This window comes from Mytilus trossulus, chromosome 9, assembly GCF_036588685.1.
Source record: "Mytilus trossulus isolate FHL-02 chromosome 9, PNRI_Mtr1.1.1.hap1, whole genome shotgun sequence".
NCBI classification, from domain to species: Eukaryota; Metazoa; Mollusca; class Bivalvia; order Mytilida; family Mytilidae; genus Mytilus; species Mytilus trossulus.
In genome coordinates, this window is record NC_086381.1 from 66,963,457 (window position 1) to 66,983,010 (window position 19,554).

The 19,554-nt window shown below is 31.8% G+C and overlaps 2 protein-coding genes across 2 annotated transcripts in view; one reads left to right on the plus strand and one right to left on the minus strand.

The window, feature by feature from the left end:
• Positions 1 to 2,418: 2,418 nt before the first annotated feature.
• Positions 2,419 to 19,554, minus strand: part of LOC134683279 (ER membrane protein complex subunit 10-like) — a 62,735-nt gene continuing 45,599 nt past the window's right edge. Inside the window, exon 7 of the mRNA XM_063542472.1 lies at positions 2,419 to 3,520. Within this exon, the coding sequence (XP_063398542.1) occupies positions 3,437 to 3,520 (84 nt within the window). The 3' untranslated portion in view covers positions 2,419 to 3,436. The remainder of the gene's footprint in view (positions 3,521 to 19,554) is intronic.
• LOC134684153 (probable G-protein coupled receptor B0563.6) lies at positions 15,627 to 17,318 on the plus strand. Its single transcript, XM_063543433.1, has one exon. The coding sequence runs from the start codon at positions 15,790 to 15,792 to the stop codon at positions 17,305 to 17,307; it is 1,518 nt and encodes a 505-aa protein (XP_063399503.1). The 5' UTR covers positions 15,627 to 15,789; the 3' UTR covers positions 17,308 to 17,318.

Sequence of the window (19,554 nt, forward strand, 5' to 3'; positions counted from 1 at the left end):
CTTAAGATGGACCCTAAATAAAAATGTGTACTAGTCCAGTGAAAAATGGACGCCACACTAAACTCCAAAACATATAAATGAACTAGAATTCAAAAAAATAATACAAGACTATCAAAGGCCAGAGCCAAGATTAATTCAGCAGATCTTTTGAAAACATTTTGAAGCTCGATTTGTTTTCTTGTAAATAGAAACAACAAAACCATACATTCTTTGAAGTCAGAATAGTTCTAGGTACGCCTTTAACTTGCTGTGAGATGATACTTTTTTCTCCAGGTGCAATGCCTTTGAAATGAAGAAGATAAAAAAATCGATTTTTTTTCTCTGCTATTTGTTGTTTGTTATTCATGTGCGTTTATGGGTTTTACATAATGAATTGATACACACTATCCTTTCATTTCCATACTGTCAGTCATTAAGCATTTATAGGAAATTGTGCCTGTTTCTTATGATTTTTTATGACAACAACGTAAACATTCTTAACAATAACTCTTTTTTCCCATAAAATAAATATTCATATGCCGATATGAATGTCAAATATTATATTGAAAAGGGTTATACAGAAACCAGTAATGCTCAAGTAAAATGATTCATTTTATGAATTTTTAAACCCCCATAACACTGCATTCTTGCTACATCAAAGGACCAGAGATCTTTTTGGAGGAAATCCAGAAGTCAATTTAATTTAATTTTTCATGGACAATTTAATATTTCATCTTGTAAAAATTTCATTTTTATCGTTAAAGAATTGTGAGTTCTTCCACAAACGGCTACTCATGGAATAAGTTAACAAATTTCTTTTTTTTCTGGTGTTTGTTTGCCGAAATTAAGCAAAAATGGTGCATTTGTGAATAATGTGTATCATAAACAAAAGTACAATGAAAAAGTAGCATTAAAAATTGCGCGTTCATAATTCAAATTCAAATTTATATATCTTTGAGCATTACGAGGAGAAGTCTCTAGTGGAACAGGATCTGCTTATTTTCCGCGAAGCCCATATAATTTACCGCAGTTTTTGGTGGGGTTCATTTTGCATCATCTTTAGTCTTCTATGCAGTGTTTTTGTTTTTAACTTGTTTATCTATCCAGTATTTTGTCGGAGCAAGGAGGGGGTGGGGTGCGTTGGAAATTACAAAAATATGACATGTTTCCTGGTATCTATGATGAGTTTATTAACATATACAGCATTTTATCACAAATCTATTCATATCATTTTCAGCCACTCATATTACAATTAGTATATATAAACTTGGACGGAGAAATGTCTCATTTTCACTCATACCACATCTTCTTATATCTGTATTCTTGTATACTTCATTTCTATCAGCTTCATTCTCGCCACAAGTTCGTGTGTTTATTTTTCAAAATAAATGTATATGAAAGTTTGAAAGTGCTAGAGATTCGTAAATTAATTCAAACATTCTTTTTCTGCATTCCTCAAAGGTGCACCTGGGAAATCTCTGATCATCATCAATCAAGCAATATAAGTTAGAATCCAAGGTATACAATTTCCTGAACTAGGAATATAAATACAACGATAGTTATGCACTTTTTTATTTCGACACGAATTAATTTATTTTGATGTACTCAACTCTGAGTCAACTTTTGTCGTTTCGTCACTATTTTTCGGCGCATTATGGTCAGTTCGATAATGCTGCCGTTACGAAAACTTAACGTTGAGCAATGGACATGGTTAAGGTTAGATGAACTCTTTCAGTCAACCATAACTACAAACTCAATATAGTTTGTCTTTTGATAATATCATTTGAAATATGAAACCATATGCGAAAGCCTAACATTGGTCACTGATCCATACCAATGGGATCAAAGTCGAGTGAACCTTGTCTGTCGGACATAAATGCCATATACCAAATACCGTTATCCTACATGTAGCTATTTTTCTGAATAAGTTAGTAGTTCAATTGATAAAAAATATTTAATACTTTTATAAACAGTCGATAAACCATGAAAATGAGGTCAAGAACATTCGACTTACGACAGCCGGACAATTCATAACATAAGACAACTATATATATATTATGAAAATGAAATACCAAGGTCTTCTTTCTACCTTCTAGAGTATAAATCTGTTTACTTATACTTAATGCTGTCACCATCCCCATTTATGTCTCGAATTCTGAGACAAAAGTCACTAGCCAGAAAAAATACAGGTGACATCGGAGTTTAAGTATGACGTCCATTATCACTGAACTAGTATACATATTTTAAGGGGCCAGCTGAAGGACGCCTCCGGGTGCAGGAGTTTCTCGCTACATTGAAGACCCATTAGTGGCCTTTGGCTGTTGACTGCTCTTTGCTCGGGTTGTTGTCGCTTTGACACATTCCCCATTTCCTATCTCAATTTTATTGAATCATCGAAAGTAAAATAATCTATGGCATTGGTAGTTATGATAAAACAGATACATTTATGTATTCTTTTATTACAATAGTTCGTAAAAAACGACAAAAAACAATGGAATTTCTTTCAAAGATTGACATTAAGGGGGTAGACCTTGGTCCAGGGAGATAACTCTTTAATTCAGTGATGCGTTTGTAATAGTCAAGTTTTATTAATGTATTTTAAGCATTTACCTGAAACAGATTGAAAATAATCTATGTATCCTAGAAGCTTAGAAGATATTTACAAAAATGGCTGACTCAAACGTACTGATGATTTTAAGAGTTATTTCCCTTAACCTAGGACTACCACCTTAAATATTCATACAAAGTCGTCTCAAGCATACACATGCATAATAAATCTCTTCAACCTCTTTACATTTCATTGTTAGATAGAGGTATAAATTAATGAAACGATTGAACACGTTTACTTTTGTTAGGTTTCTTCGTACCTACTTTATATCAGTATAATCACCGTAGTGTAGACATTACATAACTTTCTAAGCCAACATCAACATTTTAATTTATAGATCATTTTTAAAGGAAAAGGGAACACCCGGAACGTTCTTTCAAAAAGTTACTTTACAAGGCCATACACGCATACCGGGCTATTACATCCTAACCATGCACTCTCTCCGGCCAATTCAAATGAAAATACGGGTAACAGAAATATGAACAATAGAATAATTTAAAGTACTTTTATCGTAATTATATTGCAGAGTTTCAGGTTTCGCGAAATCGAAGAATGGACCAATCTGAAACGTTGTGCAAAATGTGTGACAGTTTTCACATTTTATTCTTCTCCAAGTTTAGAATAAAGAAGCCAAATAAAATTTCGAGTTTGCATATAATTGATTTTTGATGTTGTATTTGGATAAATGACTTGGGTATACAAAGACTATATAAACAATCTCATTGTATCACACTTTTTAAAGAAAATGTTTTGCATTTAAAATCAAGGTTTTGTCACTAGAATATTAGAAAAATAATTTGTTCACTATGAAAAATTATGACGGTGAAAAAAAATAATATTAGCAGCATGTTAGCGTCCTCCGCCTCCGCCTTGTGCATCTGAATTCCCTCCTGCTAACATCATCACCAACACAAAGGGTACTATATACATCCACTGTAAATAAAAAATAAAAAGATGTTAATTCTGAAATTGAACATGTAGCAGGGGATATTATATAACTGTTAACACACAAAACCGGGAGATTATACAGTCATAAAAATGATTCATTAAAAGTCTCCCCCCCTTTTTTATTAATTAAAATAACGCTTGCTTTTTCTTCGCTTACAAATACAAATTAGAAATTCATAAACCAGAATAGTTTACAAAATCAAATCTTAGATTAAGTTTCTTCCTCTAAAAAATCGGTGGTTGTTTTCATACTTTCTTTTTATTTTTTATTTTGTTTGTGAAGTCGTGTTACCGAATTCGATAGGACTTGTACATTTAACATCAAAATTACTTAAAACAAATTAAAAAAAAACTTTGTACCCGTCGACTTACAACAAGAAAACATTCGTGAATGATAAAATATGGAACGCCAAAACTGTCTTGTTATGACCATTTTTTATTATATGATGTGCATTTACCTTTATATGATGTGCAATTGTCATTATATGGTGTGCATTTACCTTTATATGATGTGCAGTGGTCATGATATGATATGCAAACACCTTTATATGACGTGCAAATATGCTTATATTATGTGCAAGTATCTGTATATGGTGTCCAAACATCTTTATATGGTGTCCAAATATCTTTATATGATGTCCAAACACCTTTATATGATGTCCAAACATCTTTATATGATGTGCAACTACAATTATATGATGTACATACATACTTATATGATGTGCAAACATACTTATATGATGTGCAAATGTACTTATACGATGTGCAAATGTCCTTATATGATGTGCAAATAACCTTAGATGATGTGCATTTTCCCTTGTATTATGTGCAAACATCTCTATATGATGTGGTTGTGTCATTATATTATGTGCAAACATCTTTATATGATGTGGTTTTGTCATTATATTATGTGCTTGTAATCTTATATCATGTGGTTCGGTTAACTTCATTATATTATGTCGAAACGTCATTATATGATGTGCTTTCATCGTCGTTATGGTCAATGAACATGATTACGATTAGAATGATTACTGTCTACGTCATAACTGATTCCGATCAACTTCTGCAGAATTAATATAAACCCGGATCAAATCTTAAGTTATTTAAAAAGAGAATAACCTCGATTTAAGATGAACAAATCACACCAAATATTAATGGAAAATTGTCAAATTATGAATTTTAATCGATGTGTCTACAATAATGAATATACGGGATCTACAATAATGAGCAGACAGTTAACTTATTACGTTTTAGAAATAGATCTTTAATCTTTTAAGAGTTTTTGAGCATCTTTAAAATAAAGTGAGACAGTGCATTTTAACAAAAATTAAGGTTTCAAACATTTCGGCGGAAGATTAAGATCAATTAATACAGGAACTAGTTGAAGAATTTCCCGGCAGCAGCAAAAATATGATAAAGCAAATTATGTGGCTCATATTTATAGCTTGCTGTTTGGTTTGAGTAAAAGCTCCGTGTTGAAGGCCGTAATTTAACCTATAATTGTTTGCTTTTTACACATTATGACTTAGATGTAGAGTTGTCTCGTTGGCACTCATATCATATCTTCCTATTTATATTCATTGCAAAAGGCACATATGAATTCAAAGTAAATTTTAAAAACATTTTATAACGATAGCTACAAAATTATCCTCTCTTGCATATATGATTATACCAGGATGGATGATTGGTTGATTTAATTGTTGATTGAGTGCTTTTTAACGCCTCATTCATCAGAATCATGCTTATTCGTAACAGTGAGTTTATATTGATGGGGGAAGCCGAAGTCCCCGGAAAGAACCACCTACTTTCGATACGAAAAGTTATAATTCTATTCAATTGAGATTGGAGTCGAGCTTACCTGCCACGTGTGGGATTCGAACTCACAACCTACATGTTAGTGTTGACAGGCTAGATACTTGGACCACTCGGCCATCGAGCATCCAATCCCCCCTTTCCCCAAAGGAATTAAAGGAGATATAGGATGACCTACAACTCGGTGCATGATATTTGCTTGCATCTTTTTATTATGTTTTCATGCATTTATTGCACACTTACAGGATTATATAAAAGACTTTGTGGTATGATTTCCAATAAAGCAACTCTCCACAAGACACTAAATGACACAAAAATTAACAACTATAGGTCACCGTACGGCCTTCAACAATGAGCAAGGCCCATACCGCATAATCAGCTATAAAAGGCCACAAAATGACAAATGTAAAAAAATTCAAACAAGAAAACTAACGGCATAATTTATGTACAAAAACAAATACCGGTATGTAACACATCAACAGACGATCACTACTGAATTACAGGCTACTGACTTGGGACAGGCGCATATTCGTACTGTAACATATTAATGTGACATGAATATTAACCCGGTTTTGTAATAAACCAACATCCTGAGTCGGACTTTTTACATGCTACTTCGCAAAAATCCATTTAACGTTACCCAGACAGATTATTCTGATTCCGAGCCGAACAAGTCTTTGATTGTACTCCGTAATTTAGCAGGGAAGCAAGAACTACAAATTTTAAATTCTTTGGTTTTGATCCGGCCGGAATTCGAACCTACGACCTGCAACACTAAATGCTAACATTCTACCATGAAATCACCGCCACTAGACAGTTATCCGTTATATAAAAGGAAAGCCGTTCAGATATACAACTCCGTAAACAGGGCTTACATACTGACCATTGATTTTTTTGGGTGATTGCGGGGGAAGGGCGGGCATGTTTTTTTTTGTAAATGTTTTATTCCAAGTTTCTTGAAAGATATTTTATCTTTTTCAGAAGGGAATCAATATAATTGTTTCCATTGAAAATGAGAGAAAAAATAAATCAATAAAGAAATTAAAAAAAATAACCATATTATTCTAAAAAAGAGTTTTTTCATTAAAGTCGAAAAATATATTTGTCCTGGAACAAGGAAGTACACGTCCTCCTGCCCACACTTCATGTTTACATCATGATGACCGTGAGGGCATTCCGATGTATTGTCGAAACAGAGATTTGACTTTCGATTTTGACTATCGTATAAAAACGCAGACATAATCGAATGCAAAATAACATTCCTTGTCGCTTCAAGTAATACTCATAAAAACATTGTTTTTATAACATATTAGATTAATAATATGAAAATGTTGCGTTGTTAGAAATATATTTATACATTTGTAAGTTATATATATATGCACACGTATAGAACAACTAAGTTAACGCATGCGGAAGAATATCTCAAGAACGTTTATTCGGGAAAAATGAATGCCTACATACATTCAAACTATTAGAAAATCCGAATAGAACAGTTTTCACCATGCACTTGCACTGCACTATTATTAGAATAGTTGAATAGAATGCTATAGCATTTGGATCAAAATTATGTATACATGTAACTGTTCTATACAAATATTGATTTAATATATAACAACAAACCAGAGTATACTGATTTGTATCACTACAATATAAATGTGATCACGGTGAGGTTGAATTCCCTGTCATTTATTCATCATCCAAGCACGAACTTGTCTCGGAAAAAACCTCTGTAAGTTAACCTCACTTTCAGGTATTGAGAAGAGATTTTCTTTTAGATAGGTGCGGGAGACCATCCACGAGAACTTGCAGTCATCCGATGTTCAGTACTTCAATCCTTTGGTACTGTCTGATCTAGTAAATATTACAACAGCCAATGGAATTCAGCCTTTACATTTTTGAAGGTGTATATAAATCCGACAAAACTGAGAATCCCAATGGTCTTTAAAAAGAAAATAGAATGGAGCGTTTTCAGATCCGCGTAAGCATAGCTATTTATCTTGATACTTATTTATAGAGAAACCTTTTCTTACAAAATACTTTTCTCGTTTGAATTGATTTACTTTGTCATCATGGGGCCTTTTATACTGACTATGCGGTATGGGCTTTGCTAATTGTTCAAGGCCTTACGGTTACGTATAGTTGTTAATTTCTGTGTCATTTTGGTCTCTTGTGGAGAGTTGTCTTATTGGCAATTATACCACATCTTCTTTTTTATATATTATAAGAACAGATTCAAAAATAAGTAAATTATAATTATTGTCATTTTCATCATTGGTGTTAGGGACGGGGTAGGAAAGATGGGAATACCTCTATTTTTTTTCCAAGTCATCACCGTGGAAAAGGAAAAAAACACAATCATTCAAAAGACATTAACCCCCCCCCCCCTAAAACCCCACAAGAAAACAATTACACACACCCTTCTCAATACATTTGTTCGTTATAACAAAACAAAAAAGCAATAAATTCTTTTTGCATTATATAAGTTTAAAATAGCACGTCAATAGTGGATCTTGAACTTCAAGTGTGGTAGTTGTTTGCATATTGGAATTAAATTTGATATGCCGGTTATGGTCTCATTGATATTTATCACACTTTCATTCAATATTACTAGTTTCAGATGAAACCATACTATGCTAGAAGAAATTATTTGTTGAAAAAATATGGATTTAGATTTTCACAGAAGGGGGAAGCAGAGCTAGGCGTAAAATTGACGTCTTTCGAGTCAAAACTATTAATTTTTACTCGGGGGGGGGGGGGGGGGGGGTACGATGATTGAATTTCAATTTATTTATTATTCAATATCTGACTCATCATAGATTTGTGACACATAATAAATGTGGTCTTAGATTTTCAAAAGTTGAAATTGGGCAATTACCTATAATATTGTCTAATATCCGAAATTTAAATATATTGCTAGATTCAACATATCAAAGAACCCTAAGAATTGCTTGTTTAAAGTGCCGTTTAGGCCCCTTATTTCTAAAAAGTTTTTGTCTGGCAACAAATAAAATTGAGAATGGAAATGGGGAATGTATCAAAGAGATAACAACCCGACCATAGAAAAAACAACAGCAGAAGGTCACCAACAGGTCTTCAATGTAACGAGAAAATCCCGCACCCAGAGGCGTCCTTCAGCTGGCCCCTAAACAAATATAATTTATACTAGTTCAGTGAAAATAAACGCCATATCAATATCAAAATTGTACACAAGAAACTAAAATTAAAATAATACAAGACTAACAAAGACCAGAGGCTCCTGATTTGGGACAGGCGCAAAAATGCGGCGGGGTTAAACATGTTTATGAGATCTCAACCCTCCCCCTATACCTCTAGTCAATGTAGAAAAGTAAAGTATTTACGGACAACGAACACATCGCAAAAACATTATACTGCGTCAAATCTATAAGTATAAACAATTGAATACCACCATTTTATTTAAAAAAAAAATAAAATTAAAGGCTCCCTTAATTTCTTCCTATCCCCTCTTTATGGGGGTTGCAAATGACCCGTCAATTATATTAGTAATTACCCTATCAATGTCCGGTTTTTGTCAATTTTTGTGTCTTTCTTCAGAAAAGTGATATATAAAGACAAACTTCCACAGCTAAAATTATCAGCAAAGCAAACTGCCTTTATAGGCTAGCTGACTATATGCGGTATGGGCTTTGCTCATTGTTAAAGGCCGTACGGTGACCTATAATTGCTAATGTTTGTGTCATTTTGGTCTTTTGTGGATAGTGGATAGTTGTCTCATTGGCAATCATACCACATCTTCTTTTTTATATTTACAAAACAATGAACAAACTAGAAATTCATGTATTTACTTCTTTTAAAAAAAACGGATAACGCTAGATATAAAGATATTGTCAAATATGCCTAGTACAATGAGCATAATGATGGCATAAAAGAATCATTTCTTTAATTTAATAAATTCTACTGTATGCCCATTATTGCAGACCTCGTATATAGATATAGGAAGATGTGGTGTGAGTGCCAATGAGACAACTCTCCATCCAAATAACAATTTAAAAAAAAAGTAAACCATTATAGGTCAATGTACGGCCTTCAACACGGAGCCTTGGTTCACACCGAACAACAAACTATAAAGGGCCCCAAAATTACTAGTGTAAAACCGTTCAAACGGGAAAACCAACGGTCTTATCTATATTAACAAAAACGAGAAACGATAAACACGTAAATATAACATAAACAAACGACAACTACTGTACATCAGATTGTTGACTTAGGACAGGTGCAAAAATTTGCAGCGGGATTAAACGTTTAAATGGATCCGAACCTTCTCCCTTTTTCTGAAACAATAGCATAACATCACAACATAGAAAAACACACACATTATTGTAGACCCATTGATTAAAAATAATCTTTGCAATTCACAATTGGACAATTTTCTCATTATATCTGGTGTGATTATTTCATCATGTCAAGGTTTTTCCTTTTTACATCTCAACCATTTTCCAAACGATAGCTACAGATTTGATCCGGGTTTATATTAATTCTGCAGAAGCAGATCGGAATCAGTTATGACGTAGACAGTAATCATTCTAATCGCAATCATGTTCATAGACCATAACGACGATAAAAGCACGTTTCGACATAACATAATGAAGTTAACCGAACCACATGATATAAGATTACAAGCACATAATATAATGACACAATCACATCATGTAAAGATGTTTGCACATAATATAAGGGAAAATGCACATCACATTAATACATTTGTACATCATATAAGTACATTTGTACATCATATAAGTACATTTGCACATAATATAAGTATAGGTGCACATCATATAAGGATATTAACACATCGTATAAGAATGTTTGCACATCATATAAGTATGTTTACACATCATATAAGAACATTTGCACATCATATAAGTATGTATGCACATCATATAAGTATATATGCACATCATATAAGTATATTTGCACATCATATAGAGATGTTTGGACATCATATATAGATACTTGCACATAAAATAATCATATTTGCACGTCATTTAAAGGTGTTTGCTCATCATATAATGACAAGTGCACATCATGTAAAGGTGAATGAACATCATATAATGACAAGTGCACATCATATAATGACGACAAGTGCACATCATATAAAGGTAAATGCACATCATATAATGAAAATGGTCATAACAAGACAGTTTTGGCGTTCCATAATAAAATAGTAAAATTCTTCAAATTGATCAAATTGTATTGAAAACCACAAAGACGCAATAAATATAAGATAATTTCACTACATGTCGAAAAGTGCATGAACAATGAATATTACACCGACATTATAACATGATTACAAAGTATGTATCTTTGTTTTCGATGTTAACTATGAAATGTTTCGTAAATCACAAAAATAAAGAGCAAAAAAGGAGCATGATGTCAAAATCCGAAACTAATAGACAGCATTTATCAAATTAATCCCGACTACTAACAGCTGTTGTAGAACACCGGTTACCTATGACAATCTTTCATATATTTGATAAATTGGATTCTATAATAACTAAGCTTATTACTAGTAATGTATTACCAAATCAGTTTTTTTCTAATTTCGCATGAAGCATTATTGTTGTCAAGAAATCAACACCAACGGTGATTCATTAACAATATTAAAGGCCGGAACCCTCTTCAAAAAGGAAGAGTTAACAGTTTTGTTCCATTTTTCAGAAATCATCAATGCTCTTAAGAAACCTTAAGGTTAATTGAACACGTGATCGCTTGAAAGCCAAGAATGTCGCAATATAAAAATGACGAGTGCTTGTTGGTTAATGAACGTCCACTGGCAAATATATCATGCATGATAAGGATGAAAAATGAAAATGGGAAATGTGGACTGACATTGGAAAATGAGGGAAAATTGGACATAATTAAAATGAGTGCATATTGGATAGAATTTTGTCTTGCAACAAGACACATGCGGATCCCTCTAAGAGTTGTTGATATTGTTCTTTATATGCAGAGAGCGTACGCCTCTCTCTACACGAGGCACATATTCTGCGTACTTGTACATCCATGATACCTAATTGGACGCCCAATTTTCGCAAGAGTTATTCTAACGGTCTTAAGTAGACATAAGTGACCACATTTCTATTCCCCAGTTACCTATTGGTGCTATGAAAATAAATACAAATTAACAAATTAAAGTAAAAACTAGAGCTGTGTCTCCGGTACGTATTACTTTAAATAATACACTTATTTCATTGTTCTTATAATTATTTGTCGAAGCTTTCCTTTACCTACATCAAAGAAGCCACATTATAATGTTCCCGAGATGAATTTCTTGTTCTATTTGAAAACAAAAAATGACGCTATAATATCAAAACATTTGAGTAGTTTTATGTAACAGTTCAAAACTGTTACTTTTAAGAATAAATGGACTTCATTTAGAACATACGCGAGTTCATATACCTATTTCTTTTATAAATTTCAACATGTCTCATTTTCCATCTGTATAAGTAAAATTGAGAATGGAAATGGGAAATGTATCAAAGAGACAACAACCCGACCATAGAATAAACAACAGCAGAAGGTCACTAACAGGTCTTCAATGTAACGAGAAATTCCCGCACCGGAGGCGTCCTTCAGCTGGCCCTATCCAAATATATACTTGTTCAGTGATAATGAACGCCATACTAATTTCCAAATTGTACACAAGAAACTAAAATTTTATTTCTCTACGGTAATATATAGAGAATAATTTATTGTCTAGACAAGAGAAAACAATATGAGATCAGTATATTAGTTCATATAAACCAAAGATTTAGACAGGATAACATGTCTTAACTTAATAAAGTTCTGTCAATTCTTAATATACACATACTTTATTTGGAGATACTATGCTTTGAATATATATTCCCTTCTTGAAGATCATTTTTTATTATAGTCTGTCTTTTTTACATTATAATCATTTATATATCAATTAAACTTTGTCTTGTTACTTAGTTTAATATTTTTAAACCATCTTGTGAATCTATTTTTTGGGGGGTATATTTGATGTCTTTATAAATTTTTGGAGTTCAATGATCTTCAATTTTTACAGATTTATATAACAATGAAACTTTTCTTAATTTGTTTAATGATATTGAATTGAAAACTTGAGAAGAGAGAAATCAAGTTTATTTTAAAACCATTCAAGTTTTTTCATTTAGCTCAAGCGTTGGTTTCATGGCTTCTTGAACTGTATTTTTTTTTTTTTTCATTTTTATTTTGATTTGTCACTATATATGTGACCTCTAGCATGTTTTGTTTAATAGCGAAATAATCCACCTACAATATTGAGATCACAAGTTCTCGGAGTAAACATATCAGATTGCAAGGATTGTAAAATACCCAACATTTCAATAAAAACATGATTACTTTAAGGATTCATGTCATATACTGTAAGTGCAACTTGTATTTGTTTTATCTTTTCACAGAAAATGTTTAATTCCGTATAATAACAGCAGGAAATGTTAGAAGGAAAACACCATAATACAGCATTTATGGTTTAATTAACGTCAGCTCAAGTTTAAGTACTTGTTCAGCTATAATATACTTTGCTAAAAACTCGATAACCTCAATAGCAGCTTGTCTTTAAAGCAGGTCCATTCATTTGTTCCCGTCAATGTGTTATAGATACATGTACGAATAAAGGGTGTACATTATTCAACAATACCGAACTCCAATGTTAATTCCAAAAGGGAGAGTCAGTGAAAACAAAAACAAAATAATTACATTGTAACAAAGATCATATTTTTGTTCTGCTGTAGTGATACCCGGATGTGAAAATAGACTTGTCTGATTTACGGCAAATATAAGATGTCCATACTGATCAGACAAAATAAAACATTGGAATGAAAACAAGGAAAAATATCATATACGAGTTTTAACCTGTACCATAAATTTGGTAGCATCTTCGTAAAACTACAATTGATAAACTGCTGGAAGAACTGACTTGAATAAAACAACAAAACCACAAGGCTATATGAAATGCAAATAACTTCAACTAGTCTAGTGCATCAGATGAACTGCAAAAACCATATATTTGTCATCGGGGTATCACAAAATCTCAGATAAGAAATTAATAGTTCAAGATTACTCAGTTTAGATTACAAAGATAATAAAAAAAAAATTGTATCTATTTTACATAAGTTATGATTTATAAAATGTGAAAATTTGAAAGTCGGATGTAATGAAAACTCTTCAACTGATCAATTAGTTAAATAAACATGCCTCAACATCAAGATATCCTCGAAATGTAAACATACGAAATACTTCGTTCAGTTCATCAGATGAACACCTTATATATGTCTTCGGAGTATCACAAGTTCTGAGATAAAGAAGTAGCATGGATAGAGTTGCTAGTAAATAGTATAAATAAAATCATGTCATTCATAATACTTTACTTTACTTTATTCCTAATTAATAAGATCATTTAAATTTCGGATAAAATAAAGAGATACAGTATTAAGATCTCCTCAAATCTCTATCTGACATTGGGGTATCACAAGGTCAGAGATAAGGAAAATTTACCAGTATAAAATAAACATGTTAAATATAATAATTTATATGTAGTTATGTTATAACAGATTAAATAAAAATTTGAAAGACGAATAAAATAAAAAGAAAACAAAGTTTCATTTTTTTTATCATCTCTTAATAGTTATCAAAGGTACCAGGATTATAATTCAGTACGCCAGTTAACTCAGTTTCCGAGTAAAAAATGTAATTTTAAACAGAAAAATGAAAAGGATGTTTAATCATATACGAAATACTTATATAAGTGCATTAAACGACCTGTACAAACCTCATACCTGTCATTGCTATATCACAAATTCTGAGATAAGAAATTTATATCTTTAGACATTTCTTGTAGTCTTTTAGCATCGAATGCAATGAGAATATAGGGTAAAATATTAAAGGCGCCGATTTCGCGTACATATAGGAGAGATAATAAAAATTTTAATAATTAAAGTACTATTCAGTTTAAATGAAATCTGAAGTTTATTGGTTTATTTATTTTTCATTTTATAATTGTCCTGTCTGCTGTCAGACCCATATTGACTGGCTTTCTCATTCATATTCAGATGTATTTTTATGCTAAATATAATGTTCACATGGTTTATTATTATTAAGAGATGATATTTTAAATAAAATATTGAATTGAATTGTATTGAAATTCTAGGAGGATTGTTGTTAGAATTGTTTGTTTGTTTTGAATGCGTGTTTAATAATTTTGTTTGATTTAAACCTAGAGACAATAGAAGAACTGACATTGATATTTCATTGACCAGAGTGTATGTATGTAATTGTATTTACATTTACTATAATCATATCTAGACAGCTTAAATTTCAGGGCCAAGTTTTTATATCTTCTGAGAACAGTGAACTTTATTGTGTCGCACCGAAGGCATATTATTTGTAAACTTCAGCTGCAAATTGAGTATTCGATTTGACAAAAATACAACTGTTTTAACATCTTCAATGATATAACACTTACGAGATGCAACGACCAAAGACGAGTAAAAACAAATTATTACAGAGGCATTTGTTTAGAGAAAGTTGTACGATGATAAAAATCATGTAACAGTTCAATAAGACATTTAATTCCATTCCCACTTCTGATAACAGAGCCCCATTTAAACGTAGTAAGCGTTTAATATTGCACGTAGCTTAAGTTTATCATTAAATGTAATTCAAAATGGGCGGTCTTAAATCCATTAGCATCCTTCCTCTTCTGTAGATTCCCGAGAACTTATGACGAAGGTGTTTGTATGATAATAATATAGATAAAATATGATAATCAATAATCAATTTTCAGTTAAAACAATGAACAATATTTTCTATTTATCATTATACTTATTATCGAATTACCCTTTATGTGGTAAATGCGGCTTGCAAAAAGGTTGCCTATAATAACAATCAAAACAGTTACCATTCAATTGACTTCCGATAATAGTTAATGGCGTGATTTATTGATTTTATCATTAAAATACATTATCAAATGTGCAGATGGAAGAATACTATAAGATTCAATGTTCAGAACTTTGATGTTGCATTATAATCACCAGCAGCGAACTTAACATCACTGCATGTTTACCTCGAGTTGTTCTAATCTTGCATACCTGTATAAACGTTTTCGAAAACAGGTGGAATAAAATTACCTTTATTAATAATCCTTTGAGCAAACATTTCTTAGAATTTTAAAAGTTTTATTTCAAAGATATTTTGAATGCAATGTGATGTTATGGAGGAACAGGAATTTATTCTGCACGTTTCATTTAGTCTTTTCAAAAGTTTCGTTAAATGAGGAATAATTGAAAATTACTGGACAACTGTCATTAGTCAATATTTGTCATTGCTATGAACCAGTTTATAAACGTGACTTCCTAATGGATATGCATTAATAGATTGACAAATATGAAAGAGAAAGTATGGAAAATAAAATGGAAAATTCAAGTTTATATATTCTTCATTCATCAGATAGTTACGGACATTTAGATGAGAGAAGCATGTTTAATTCCTCAATCTCAACACAGAATACGACGAATTTAACAGCTGGATTTAGAACCGAAATATCTTTTCATGATGTAATTATTTCAAAAGACACTCTACAAACTATGAAACTCGTCTTTGGGATAATACTTCTATTTCCAGTTTCAGCTTTGGGCATATTCGGAAATGCTATAAGTCTCATTGTGCTATGTCAACAAAAAGGTAAAAAAGCAACAAATTATTGCCTGATGGCCTTGGCTATATCGGACTTACTTCTTCTCGTGAATGCTTTCTTTTTTTCTGTGTTAAATATATACATTTACAACAGTCCGATCGAGGGTACAAATTTCAAAAACAGTCTTTTCCCAACTTATGGAATTTATTTCACATTAGTAACAGCAAGAATTACTTCATTGATGACTACGCTGTTGAGTGTTGAAAGATTCGTTGCTGTTCATTTTCCAATGAAAGCCAAATTTATATGCAACAAGAAAACGACATTAGTTGCCATCATTGTTATATATCTAATTACAATTGTTTTGTTTCTACCGTTTCCATTTAAATATAATATCGTCTACAGAGTGAAAAACAATATTTCGTATACCCTCGTTGTCAGAAATCGAAGCCTCAGCGATAACTTTTGTGCATTGTACGGACTTGCAATGAACATAATATTCCGGTTTACACCAATCATCCTCATACTTTTGTTGAATTTTAAAATAATGAACATTGTTTGGAAAACACGACGGATCAGGGAGTCTATTAGTTTACAAAACGAAGGACAATCACAAGAGCAGAGAAAAATTACCATTATGCTACTAGTTGTGACATTTACATTTATTATCTGTATATTACCCGGAGCTATAAATAGCTTATTACAACTAGCATGGAAAGGGTATTCTCGACTTGGTAAGTCAAGAAATTTTCAACAATTGTTGTCATATATAACATTCCTATTAGAAGCGACCAATTCTGCCCTTAATTTTGTAATCTATATGGCGCTAAGTGCGCGATTTTACGCGAAATACAAAGAAATCTTCTTTTCTGCAAAAGATTTTATTCGTCAAGTCAGTGTTAATAGTTTCAGTCGTGGTAAATCATCGTTTGCAATACACAAAAAATGTGACTCACAATCAAGTTTCACATATAGCGAGGATCCGGCCAATCAAAGACTAGCAAACAAAATGACAAATTGTAGAAATGACTCGTATAAAAGCCTTCTGCAACACTCAGGAAATGGACAATGTTCCAAAGGAAGGAATTCAACTAAAATCAATCAACCACCTAATGGAACTCTGTATGAATTGTCTGAAAAGAGCAAAACGTCATCAAAAGCTGCTGACAGTTCTCCGTCGCGGAAATACTTTATATTAGACCAATCAGAAAGTGACTCCGACAATATCAAACTACCTCCATTAGTCAAACAAGACACACTTGAAACAAATGTAGATCCATAAAATAATGTATACCAAGAGAATAAAATATATCGTAACATTAAAGGTTGGTATTGTTTTTAAAACCTTTTACATTTTTGGTTTAAACACTTTTGGAATAGAGCATTATTGGCATGGGTAAGATGAATTGAGGGCTTTGATTGCAACAAATTCGAACTACAGTTTTTGTATTTCTATTTGCTTTACCGAATACAAAAGTGTGAACAAAAGGGTTTTAATATTGAGGTACATGAGACAAAATGAAAATAAAACATTAGAAATAACAGAACAGCAGCATTCCTATTTCAAATAATGTCTACTACATGCATTAAACATGCATCAAGTCGAAACTTATTTTCCGACATTTTTACAATACAACAAAAAGAATGTAATGACTGCATATTTTACTGTTGGTTTTCAGCCAAAATGGAGACCTTGAATCTAATTCAGCGAAAGAGTCTTAATTTCATATACATTATACTCATATTTTTCAAGCGCTTTTCCTGCCCATCCTCGCAGTCGACCCTCTAATACAGGCCCTATACATGGTAAAAAAATGAGAACCTGTTCTCGTCCAGAACATGCAAGAAAAATGTCTCATGGAACGTTTAGCAAACAAAACAGTTAATCAAATAACAAATATAAATCAAAATTATACTTTCTCCTATACATTCGTATTTATCTATTATATCGGAGTAAAAGATAGAGGACGCGGTTTGCTTCAATCAATCTTCGAATATCGTTGTTACAAAATTGAAAAAACTGTAGTCAAAGGGTATTTGTTCATTCTTAAAAGGACCAACAGACTGTGTAACGTTTGCTTTAACTAATAACTGCTTTCCCCTCACGGACTTCATATCATCAACTTCGAGGAGAGGTGCCTGTTTGTCATTATTATATTTATGCTTTTGTCTTATTTTAGATTTTCCTCAACTTACAGTTTTTACTGCTGCCTCTTCATGCTATGTGTTATTTGTGCTTAAGTTTGATTTGTTTCTTCCGAACGTATCTGTCAGAAGTATATTTTGAAAGAACTATTTTGTCCTCCAACTTAAAGTGTTGGTAATTTAAAGATTAATTAAAGCTTTTATGTTCAAGCTGTGCATTGTAGTTTCAGATTGAGAAACACTTGCCCAGTTCATTTAATGAAACCACAAACATCGTATTTTACTGTTTCACACGTATACGTTCATTAAAGTAATACTAATATTTTCGTCTTTTAATTTCTTGTTATATAGGGTCTTTGCGTGAAATTTAAAAGCGGTAAACTACTGTTGCCTTTCCGTATTTCACTACAATTATGATATAGACATGTGTTGAATACAAATATTGTATCGATATCAGGTGGCTTTTATAAAATATATATTAGTGCATCTGTAAATTTGATACAGTTAAATAAAATCTTACTTTTGGATAAAACAAGCATATGGTTTTGTAATATGTTTACTGCTTTGTATCGATCTAAAAGGTTAAGCCATTTTCATAGTTTGTTCTTATATGTTGAGCTGTACTCAAAGGATTTTTGTAAGATAATTTTCACGTCGTAGAGAATTATAGCCAACTACAAAGTATGGATTCTTTTCAATATTGAAGGCCGTATTTATTCTATATTTACTTATAATTGCTGAAATTTGAACTTCAGTGGATAGTTGTCTCATTGACAATCGTACCATTATTTTTTTTTCTATATAAAGACAAATTCGCTATATCTTGCAAACATTTTTAATTTTATTAACACAAATCACAGATGAAATAGAATAGTAATTTCCAATGACCGAAGAACACATATCTAAATATTACATTCACCCTAAAAAAATCGATCGCGATCGATCAAAGCGTTTACACCAAAAAAAGGTCGATTCAAATAAGATCGATCTTGTTGAAACCACCTCTAGAGGTAGACTTTTTAAGTCCGATTGAAGATCGATCTTACCCGTTTACACTGGACCAAAGATCGATCTTAAAAAGACCGATCTTAGTAAAGATCGATATTTTTTGTCAGTGTAAACGGGGTCTAAGTAATACAATTACACAACAGAGTTCATAAATATAAGAGGTCATCAGCAAAGTTCACATCCATGAATATAGAATCAACATTGCAAAAGATACAAAAGATAGATAATAAACTTTATAAGAATTATATAACATTTTTATTAAAGATTGTTATCAGATCGGATTTTCAGAAATACAATTTAGTGTACCAGTGTGTTCAATCTAATTTTTGCGTATGTGATTTTTTATAATAATAAAATGAAAATTGGAAAAAAATGG

Bases quoted from the DNA above. Each gene is read 5' to 3' on its own strand.
- LOC134684153 (XM_063543433.1), top strand. From the start codon at position 15,790: ATGGAAAATAAAATGGAAAATTCAAGTTTATATATTCTTCATTCATCA.